Consider the following 11,024-nt stretch of genomic DNA (forward strand, 5'->3'; position numbering starts at 1 on the left):
AGCTGCAGAAAAGCAGATGGGTGAGAAGCATCATCGTCTTCCACCTTTCTCCTGCATCCAAAATTCAGGGGATCGGTAAAGCTCACCAGTGGATCCTCCCAAGACCTGACTCAGCATTTGCCAGCCTGAGGAACATTTCTGCGAGGGTGAGAGCAAGGGAGGAGCAGTGCTGCTGTGCTGGGACTCGCTCGCCTGTACAAACAAAGCCGTGGCCTGGCTGAGGGCTCACCAGCAGTGCTGTTTGATGCCATAAGCTCTTCTTAACCCAGAGCCAGGCAGAACTAAGTCTGACTTGGAGCTGACCGGAGATACAGATACTGGATAGCAGAGACAGAGTTTGTCCCCTCAGACTTCTGTTCCACCTACAGTCATAACACAATGAGCTGCCGGCCCTTGGTTTTAGCTCCAGCTGCTGCAGAACTGCTCAGGAAAAACTAAATTCAACAATCAGAGCTGAATCTACTACAGGGAGTGCATCTACGGGTGCCAAAAAGGAGGGGAAAGGCAGACTGCTCTTCCCAAAGTGCTGAAATTTCACACCACCTCCCCTGTCTTTGCGTAGGAGGGTGGAGAAGAAACCAAAATTCACTCCCTGATCTTTTATTCCTAGGTTAATGGTACCCTTGAAGCAAACAAGATCTTCAAAAAGGGCAAAAGTTTTAATATTAAGCAGGTGGCTTCAGTGCATTTCCTGCTGTTAATGGATTACACAACCCTTTCCCAAGGTCTATTAGTGGTAAGACAAACAGCAGGCTCGAGCCTGGGAAGTGGCTCAGAGGGAGAAGGTCCCTGTTGTGTCCAAGATGTTCCCTCTGTGCTGAGCACGGGCAGTGTGCTCGATCTGGGCGTAGCAGCCTTACACAGAGTCCCCTGGGCCTCTGGTTTTTCAGCAATTCACTGCCTAGAGGAAGAGATTTAAACTCTAAAGCTGAACAGTACACTGAACAGGTCTATATACATCATCCCAATATATACGCTGTGAAGTAATGCTCTAGGTTATTGCATAGAAGGTGGCTCGCATTAGCTAAGCCTAAATGACAGTTTGGGAGCGTTGCCGGAGGCTCAGGGGCTTCAGAGAGTTGTTGGAAGCAGACGTGGGCTCTTGCAGCTGTGTCTGAGATTCCTCTTTTCTGGAATGCTCCTCATACCATTCCTGCAATGGGAGATCAAACACACCGAGATCAGGATCTGCCCCACACCACCCTCCTGGCCCCCAGCAGGACCCCAAACTACAGAGCTCTCGGCTGCTCTGCCATGCAAGGGCATGTTTGTCCAGGCACAGGGGGGCTCTGGATGTACCCTAACATCCTGGAACAACCTGGTTAATGGCAGCACGACTGTGATAGACGCACCTAGACCTCAGCATCCACAGTCCAAGCAAGAAGTACCCGCTATGGCTCAGCTAGAGTTGGCTAGGCAAGGAAACATCCTTCTCTCAGGATGTCTCTCCTGAATGTCTAGGACTCAAGTATTGATGTCCTTGTGAAGTGTGGGATTTGCAGAGTTGCTTCCAGTCCTGGGCAGCACCCAAGGTGTTACAGTATGTTACATCCCTGAATCAGAGACCAAGCAGAACAGGCAGGGAGCTCCTCTGCAGATTTCCACCCAGCTCCATGGTAAATAAGTTTATTTTTGTTAAGGGGACTGAAGACTCATCCCCAAGTTAGCTGCCCAAGGCACAAAGGACAGACTCAAATAGTTACTAGATTAATTCCTTCAGTACTAATCATTACATTAGCCTGTGACCTTCAGCCTGGAGGTGAATGTCTGGCAGGCACTACACTGGCCATGGCATAAAGATCCTGACCTCACCAGGCACTAGCAGGAAAAAAATGCCCTAAGCAATCCACAGAAGCAGCTGATTTAAGTTTCCCATCTCTCTGACAGAAAACCAGGCAGCACTACCCACACCAAGCCTGGGAGAACACTTGGTTTCTGTGTCAGAGACACACCCGAGCTCAAACACAATCACATTCCAGTGGCTTAACAAATTAGCATTCAGCCAAGCCCCAGGAACGCACCACGCATGTGCTCATAGCCCCAGCAAACACAGCCACCTCGGTGAGCCCAGGTAAGCTCCACCAAGATGCAGTGTCCCCGCACACAGCGAGCACACAGATACTGGCACTTGGCTGACACACACCTGCGTGGCTGAGCACCCAGACCCGCTGCAGAGGCTCTGATGTGCTCTGTAGTTTCAGGAAGTCCCCAAGTGCCAGAATGGATGAAGCTAAAGCACACTTCATCTACTGCCTGCCCTTCTCACCGAGCACACAGCTGCCTGCCTGGGCCTTGGAGGAAGTGTTTAAAAGGATGGTTTGTTACTCTAGGCAATGTTTCGCTCACAACAGACTGATATTTCCAACTCAAGCCCACATACCTGTATCTCCTCCTCATACATCTTCATACTCAAATCACTCTTGGTCCTTGATCTGCGCCCCAGGAATACAGTTGACATTTGCTAAAAAGTTGGGAGAAGGAGGAGGAAAAGAAACCAAAAAAGACATTTGTCAGTCACTGAGCAGCTCACAGCATCAGTCCCTGAAACTTCAGGCATTCTTCATGTGGACACCCATCGTTCACTGATGAGCTTGGGCTATCCTGGGCTCCTTCTCTTGTTGTGGAAAAAAGGGATTTCAGGGCAACCATCACTTAAACAAATGCAGGCACCTACTGCAGGCTGAGACAAGTCACACTGAGCAGATCCCCAATGGCTACAGAGGGAGCTGTAGCTCGGATGGATGCGTCTGTCAGCGGTGCTTAATTTAGTCAGATGAACATCAGGGCCTGGAACAAGGCTCACACCCAAGCTTCCAAATAAGATCTCGTTGTAAGAACAATTTCAGGTCCCACTTGTCTAGATCACAGCATTTACTCCATAGACTTCTTGAATTATGTGAGCAGAGAGCCAAAGTCTGAATTATTCTCTGACTATGCATGAGTTGTATCAACAGGATTAAGAAGCAGAAGAAACCTCAGGTCTGGCATTATCATTCTGGACTCCACTGCAAGGCTGAGGACAGCATCCTCCTTTGGTTTATTGTCTTGAAAACTGCTTCTGATCAGTATCATCATTGCTATTCTGAATTTTGTCTGTGTGAACAAGAGTTCAGCCTTTAACTAGCAAGCTAGCCAAGGCAAATAAAGGTTGCCTGAGAGACTGTAGCATCCATGCTTTGTAGTGCTGATACAAGAGTATAATGGCTGTTATTAAAACAGCCACTTAAGCTCTTCCCAGATGCATGAGACAACAGTTCTGAGACAAGAGCAGTTACCCAGGTCAGCTCATTTTTCCAATTGTCCAACCTGTTTTGGAATGAAAATGTTAACAGTGCCATGGAGAAAGGAAGCCTCGTGTTTGGAATCGATACCATCTATTGCTGCATAATGTTTCAGGACTGACCAAGCCTAAGTGTACGACAGCACAGAGAGAGAGGCAGGAGAATTACAAGACAGTGGCTTCCTTAGAGAAAAATAAATCTGCTTTTTGCAGTCATTACTGGGTCAGAACAGCTCTAAGTGAAGTTTTCAGGCAATAGCAATGAGCCTTCATCAAGGCTATTCAGAGTGCAGGGGAAATTCTGCTGCTACTCTTCTGGAGCAGCAAAACTTTGTGCCACTGCTGCACAGTTCCTCCAGTAGCTCAGCTCTCAACATTACAAAGACAAATACAGTTTCTCTCCAGAAGACAGCAAAAAAGACACTTCTGGCCCCAACACACCTTCCTCTCCTGAAGCTGAGAATTTGTGGTAAGCATTTCCTCTTACCCCATATTTGTCCATCTGCAAAACGATCTTCTGCAGCTGAGCGGTTTCAGTGGCAGCTGAACTCCGCTTGTACAGCTCGATTATGCCAACCACTTCCTCCTTGGAGATCTCCTTCTCCAGCACAATGCCGTTGTCTTCTGGAGAGGCAAGAAGAAGAAAGAGGAAAAAGGTCACTGAGATGAACATTGCTTCATCAGCTGCTACAATAATCCTGGAAGGCAAAATCTAACAGCACACAGGACCAAGCCAGATGTCAGGCACAGTCTGTACCCAATTTTGTGACTAGAACATGTATGTCTTCGTCCCCCAACAAAGCAGGGAAGACGTTAACCAGTATGTAGGGCCAGCAAGATCCTCAGCTTTTTAAACACCAGGCTCCTCAGTATCTTAAAAAAAAGAAAGTCTTGTAGATTTTTGCTTTCCTTCTGACACAGGAATTGCCCCCTTTTGACCTTCAACTGCCTAACACGGCTTGAGATTTAAGTGCTAACAAATGTCTTTCACTGTACCCTTCAAACTGGGTGCAGGAAGGATCACGATGAAAAGTGTTTCTGTAACTAACAATGCCTGGCTCTGATGGGCCTGTGCCACACATTTGGGTCCTCTGGAACATAAAAAAGATGAGAGGCTGACCAAAGCTACTCCCGTGGCTGGGGCCTTCACCACATTTCTGTGAGGAAGATTGGCATTAAATGTACGCTTGCAGCAGCTATATCTCCTTCCTGCAGAAAAGTGTAAAGAATTGTTAAGATTAGTCTGCACGGAAAATTAATAGAAAAGTCTGGGCGTAGATCACCTGAAGAAATAGCAGGAGAAGGGCTGTAAGAGATTAATGAGTTTATAGCACCTAAATTAGTAGGTCATGAAGTTACACACAGTTTCAAACACCCAGCTCAGGGGACAAAGGACAGTGAATAAAAGGGATGACTCACAGGGGTGAGGGGATGGACCAGTCAGTGCCAGTTCCTAAAGGGTACAGAAAGGCACGTCCAAAACCAGCACGTAGTCACCAGTGTAAGTACAACTGGGAGATGTGGACAGGCAGTATCCCTTGTCCTCCATGTCATGGCACAGAGTGCTGGCAAACCACTTGAATCCAGCATTTTGGTGCCTGAATGCTTACAGAGCCACTTGGAGAAACTTTCTGGTGCCGGTGAGTATATTAGTGAGGGAGGGAAATTGGTTTAAAAAAAACAAAAAACCACTTTCTCTTCCTGTAAGGTCTCTTGTTGAGATTTACTACAACGTTGCTGTAAAGTTTCTTAGATTTCTTCTGTGAAACGTGTGCAGAATTCCTATCTTCAAAAAATTTGGTTTAAACAGCTCAAGTAGTTGGAAGTTATATATATGTATATATTTACATAATTATACACACACACACACACACACACACTTTTTGGGGATTTATAGGGGAGAGATAAGGGGCAGAGCAGAAAAGCCAGATAGAAATATCACACAAAAGCATAAGAACAAGCTTAAGAAGCCAGGCTAAACCAAAAATCTGGTCTTTGCTGACCAATCCCATTCTCTCCTACAGGCGTAAGACACCAGGGAGAGAAGACACAGTGTTGTAGCTCAGTCAGTCCCCAGTTCTGACCTTCTGAATCTTGGTTCTTCCGAGTGTAGTTCATGCGGAAGACAAAAGCATCCAGAATAAAAGCCACGATGATTGTCATCACCACCTGGGAGAGGACATGGACAGATGAGATCAGGAGGCTGCTTCTGGGGGATTCTTCCAGCCCAATTCAACAGAAAGCCAAGCATTTTTCTCTGTGCTTCAACTCCATGCTCCCCAGCTTCTCCATGGCAGAGGAGATGCACAGGCTGCACATCTACCTGAGAGTAAACTGCTAACAGTCAACCACAACAGAGACAAAACAAAACTCTGTGCTGCCCTAGTCCTTACCCCAGGTCCAGGTTTATGCAGCATCAGCTTTGTCAATGCCCACAAATTCAACTTTCTGTAAGTGGTGTGGACTCACACCTGTTCCTGGAAGGCTTTTAGCAAAGCTGTCCACATTTAGGGATGGAAGGTCTCTCTGGAACACAGTAAAAGCTGTTTCTCCTCCTCATCCCCACTATTTGATGCAGGAAGCATGTCCAGAAACCTACCATGGTTACAATATAGAAGATCATGAAGTAAAGACGGCTCCAGTGAGTGGTTTGAGATGTCACCCCTTCCTAAAGGGAGGAGAGGAAAGAAGTCAGTAGTGCACAAAAAAGTGAGAGTTTGCTGTTAACTGCTTGCCAACAGACAAAGCAGCATAAACACCATCAATCTCTAATTCATGGCACCACAGGTAGCCCCAGGGACTGCCTGTGCAATGCTCAATGTCCCAGCTGGTCCTTGCAGCTAATCTGCCTCTCAAGCTAAAAAGAGAGGCTCCTATATGCAAAAACACAGGACACTTAAAGCCTGTGGCAGCTATGAGAACACAGCAGGGTGACAAGCAGGAATACAGAGTGATTCCACTTATCGAGATTGTGGAACCTGGCCTGAAGTCAGGTCAAGATTCACAAGAAAACACACCCAGCAGCAAGCCAGAGGTCAAGTGTCACCCAGCAATCAGGAGCAAAAGATGTTTGGCAACAACAAGTGACAATGTTGGGTCCATCTCCAGTCACCAAAGGAAGGAAGCAGTGGTGGTGTGGATGATCTAGCTCAACTGGCTGAGTCTGTACTGTCTTCACACATGAGATAGCTGAGGTTTACTTACCATGATGATGTACCAGTCATTGACGACTGTCAGCTCAAACAGCGTGACTGTATACAAGTGGGAGAAAAAACACAGACAATTGCATTATCCATCCTGACCTACTTTACAGTGACTCTTAGACAAAGTATTTGACAGGGAAGACTGACACACGACACCAAAGTTTCAATAGAGCCAGCAAATCTAGAGACAGAATGCAGTCCCTCATAGCACTTCAGACAAAGGGGGTTAGACCCACTGAACCAGGAGGATGGCTCAATCCGTATTTCTTAAAAGAATCAGAAACAGACCTGACTCTTTCCACCAAAGAGATCTCCGAAGTCTCCAGCAGATTATAAGCATCTCTCCTCACACATTAAGAAAAATCATGGAGAGTAATCAACACATTCAAATTATTCTTTATCAGTGGGCTCAAAGAAATGTATTAGCCTCACCATTGGTTCTTTAGAAGGGCAGTGACTTAAAGCCCTCCTTAAACATCTCTGGAAGTCTGACCAGCAATCAGAATAGATCTGCTGGCTTCACACTGGCTTTAAAGTGACATTTGCTTAACTTGCAAAACAGTTATGGCCCAATCAGCTGGAGTTCTCCAGACAGAAAGGGCAGGATGCTGAGTGTTTGAGGTGCATTAGTAGGACTCTGCGAGAGTCCCAGGCATACATGAGCATTACAGCCCTGCCATCCAGCTCTGCAGGTACACAGATGCACTAAGGAATAGTCTTTGCTATGGACAAAACTGCCCTTACCAAAGCTGTTTAAGATGTTGTCAAAGTTGTTGAGATAGTAATAACCTTCTTCCACAACCGTCTTGTTGCCGACTGTATGATTCACCAAGCGGTAGGAATCTGCAACTGTGCTTGTGCTAGTTGGAGAAACCAGGACAAAGAATGAGGAAAGAACTGGGAAAACAAGGAAAGTCTCAAGGGTCATAAATTCCAAAACACTCAGAAAGTGGGGCAGGGTGGCAGTTTCTGCCTCTTGACTAACGCTTGCCTTTTTTCTCTGAAAGAAAGCCTCTCTCCTTCAGAGCTCAACACAAGCCCAGGGACCACATGGAGTCCTTCAAATCATTCAGCAAGTATTACACCAGAGAAACTGAGTGTTTGAGTTAGATGCCTTGGCTCACACCCTTAAAGCTCAGCATTTCCAAGTGGTCTGCCATCATTTAAGATGAAAAGGGCATGGGACAGCTGAGCTTCCAAGATCGGGCTAATTTATCCTGTACAAAGTGAGGCCTAAGCATGTAACACATTTGGCAGAGCAACTCTGGTGTCACCAGGATAAAAATCTCTACTGTGGCCTAGAGCAGATGTTACAAGAGTTTGCAGCCATGGCACCATGAAGAAGTCCTCCCAATGCAGCTACTTGAGGCGAGTTATAGAGCTCATTAAAACGACAACTGCATCCCAGAAATCTCTCCCTCTCCAAAGGCAATGCAAAAGCCATTTCATCCCATCTTCCCTAGAGAAGTGAAGTGTCTCCCCTGGATTTTCCAGGCACGTTGCCTTAGTTCCAAAGCTCATTCAGACCCATCCTCTGTCCCCTTCTCCACCGGGAGACAGCTGCCAGAGGTACTGCTACTGGCTGGGCACCAAACCCACTGTAGAGAGGGGTGGATCTGCAGTACTCACTTGCAGCAGTTCGGGTAGACCACGCCAGCAAAGAACTCCATGCCAACAATGGCAAAGCAATAGTAGAAGATCAGCAGGGTTAAACCCAAGCTGGAGACAAAAACAGAGAGAGTACTGTGCTACTGATGAGTTGCTAAGGCAGGGAATACAAAGTTAAAGACTGGTTGCTCTGGAAGGAATTTCCAACGGACGGGAAGCAACACTGAAAACCCCAGACCACCCTCCCTGCCGCTGTGGCTCTGCAGTTCTTTGCCTGCTCTCATTCAAGAAGTCTTTGGACAAGGAGCTTGCCACTTGCTGAAGAGAGAAACTAAAGAGCAGCCTGGATTCCCTCCCAGTCTTTTACTGGTAAACAATCGTGTCTCCACAGTTTCTTTAATAAAGAACGACACATACTGGTTCTGCCCTCTCCACGTCCTTGGATGCAGGGACTGTGCCAAGAACAGGGCTCTCCAGCTAACATGCTCTGCTCAGATCTCCTTCAAGGGAATAAGGGCTGAGGAGGCCTCGCTCAAACACCAAGCTCCTTCTGCCCCGCTGTTTCACAATAACACTCTCGAGTGGCTGAGTATATTCATGCCAACGTTCTACCCAAATGGGCCTCCCCTCTCACTGAAAGCTGGGATGAGGGAGAAGAATTAAACAAGCATCAACTCTTAGTTATCCTGCTAACACATAAAAGCAGGAGGAAGCACAGGGTACCGGAGAGCTTCTTAAGAAAGTGTTAGATTAACACTCCACTGCAGCACACTGAAGAATCAGTAAAAATCAATTGACAGCTGAGAACATAAACACCTTCAGCAGGTTTGATAGGTCCTTATCCTGACCCCAGCCCTAGATACTAAACCTTCACTCCCCTCTCCCTGCCATCACCCAAAAAAGAAGAGGTTAGTACCTGGCCATCCGGGGAAACAACTCAAACATAGTGTCCAGGACATTTCTGTAGCGTTTCTTCAATTTAAATAGCCTGAAAGGAGAAGCCAGTAGTTAACTATGCACTGCAACTCTCCTGGGGTTGTTGGGAATGGTTAAACAGAGTATCCCAGTTCTCTGTACCTCCCAGGTCAATGAACAGTAAGGTTTTCTGGCACCAGACTCGCAAGATCTGCTCTTGCTCCAGTGGTCTCTGCACACCTAACAGTGTCCCACTGTCCCATCTGAATGCTTATGACACATCCCACTAAGTGTCTACGGGATTGAGGAATCTCAAGGAAAAGTCTACATCTTCTTACACAGCATGATGCATAAACAACTATTTTTAAAAAAAATCACAAAAACTTAAATTAGTCCTGTGCACAGGGTCAGGATTCACTACTCCTTTCCTCAGACACAAGCTTTTCTGTGTTTCCCACATGACCCAACAAAAACTGATGGGAGAAAACTACATTGTGTCTGCTAATTTAAGATTTGGCAACTCCATCAGCCCTTACAGAAAAACACAGCTGCCAAAACACAGGCTTTGGCAGGGGAGCAACAGCAAAAACACTTTTTTCCCCCCTTGAGTGTCATAAAGTGTTTTTTAAATCCTCACTGAAGAGCTAAATTACATCAACTTGTTTTTAACAGAACAACATATTGCCTCAAATGCCTTCCATCTATGGCCCTCAAAGCATTCTGCAAAGGTGAATGTACTTTGGTAACAGCCTCGAAACGAGAGGGTTAATCAGGCCCATCTTACTGTGCTGCAGAGAGGTTACAGGCCACAGTCCTGCTTAAAGTGCGAGATGCAGTTGAGCCGGGTTGTACTTCACCCTAGAAAGCAACATCCTTTGAAAACTGTAATTTCTGGTAATTCAATGGAAATTATTAAACTGGCTCAGGCTGTCTCACCCTGGCAGAAGAGCTTTTCTCTGAACAGCATCCGACAATTTAGAGGAGGTGTAAGAACCCCACGAAGGCAGACACAGGATAATCTGCCCCTGGTAAATCCCTTGATCTCTATTAGAGATCAGCTTAAGCTCCAAAGCACAGGGTTTCATATCCCATCCCAAGTTTTTGTTATCATTCATTTTGATAACTCTGGCTAATCTCATTACCCCACGCAATTCCTGTTTGCCGTGGTCATGTACCCACAGAGCAAACCTTGCCCTCTCCTGGTAAGGAGCTCGGTCCCCAGCTGGATTGATGGAAAACCAGCCTGGCTGTTTCCTTCCCCACCTGCTCTCTGTATCCACCAGCCTTCCCATCTCACCTGAGCAGCTGAAGGGGTCGCAAGACCACAATGAAGTAGAACGGCTCCATGTTAAACGCCAGTGCCATGAGGCCCAAAAACGCAAACAGGGTGACGGAGAAGTCAAAGCTAGACAGAAAAAGAAAATAAAGTAAGAGCAATGATGTGTCACTGGTGTTTCAGCAGAGAGGAGGTACTTAGTGCTGCTGCAGCCTAACAAGATGCACAAGGCCAAGGGCAGAAGGATTATAACAGCCTGCTCATGGCCTTGTCTGCAGGCCTCAAATCTCATCTCAGAAGTCCATCTTTCTAACCCAACAACTTTTTGCCCTCTGTCTCAGAACATCAGTGTGCACTTACAGATTCCAGCCTGAGGACAGGTACTCAACAGGCCCCAGTCCAGTGGTCTTCAGGAGCAGCTCCACGCCATAGACTGTAACACAAGATGACAGTCATGGGCAGAAATAGACAGCATTACACGGAGGGCTTGTGCAAAGGCTTGTCCTCAAAGATGTGTGGTGCTTTAAGTACAGGTCTGCTGAACATAGGTTTAATAGACTCTCACCCATCCTCCCTATTCTCGGTGAGATGACAAAGAGACGCTTTCCCTCTAAATCAACACATTTTCCTGTATTCGTGGTGATTTCTTTCCAGAGCAGTCTACAAAACATTTAGTTGGCTAACACGCAATAAATGTTGAGGCACAAGGTCCTACAGGTAAGGCCAAAAACTGGTGTAGGGA

The 11,024-nt window shown here is 46.6% G+C and overlaps 1 protein-coding gene across 1 annotated transcript in view; it reads right to left on the bottom strand.

Annotated features, from left to right (window-relative positions):
* Positions 1–893: 893 nt before the first annotated feature.
* Positions 894–11,024, bottom strand: part of TPCN1 (two pore segment channel 1) — a 25,058-nt gene continuing 14,927 nt past the window's right edge. The window contains exons 16-26 of the mRNA XM_010178943.1: positions 10,643–10,715; positions 10,304–10,411; positions 9,008–9,079; positions 8,113–8,202; positions 7,228–7,343; positions 6,485–6,531; positions 5,880–5,948; positions 5,365–5,449; positions 3,768–3,904; positions 2,381–2,461; positions 894–1,153 (exon numbers count right to left, since the gene is read on the bottom strand). Of these exons, the coding sequence (XP_010177245.1) occupies positions 1,031–1,153; positions 2,381–2,461; positions 3,768–3,904; positions 5,365–5,449; positions 5,880–5,948; positions 6,485–6,531; positions 7,228–7,343; positions 8,113–8,202; positions 9,008–9,079; positions 10,304–10,411; positions 10,643–10,715 (1,001 nt within the window). The 3' untranslated portion in view covers positions 894–1,030. The remainder of the gene's footprint in view (positions 1,154–2,380; positions 2,462–3,767; positions 3,905–5,364; positions 5,450–5,879; positions 5,949–6,484; positions 6,532–7,227; positions 7,344–8,112; positions 8,203–9,007; positions 9,080–10,303; positions 10,412–10,642; positions 10,716–11,024) is intronic.

The sequence above is a fragment of the Mesitornis unicolor genome, unplaced genomic scaffold (assembly GCF_000695765.1).
Source record: "Mesitornis unicolor isolate BGI_N332 unplaced genomic scaffold, ASM69576v1 scaffold45980, whole genome shotgun sequence".
In the NCBI taxonomy this organism is placed as follows: Eukaryota; Metazoa; Chordata; class Aves; order Mesitornithiformes; family Mesitornithidae; genus Mesitornis; species Mesitornis unicolor.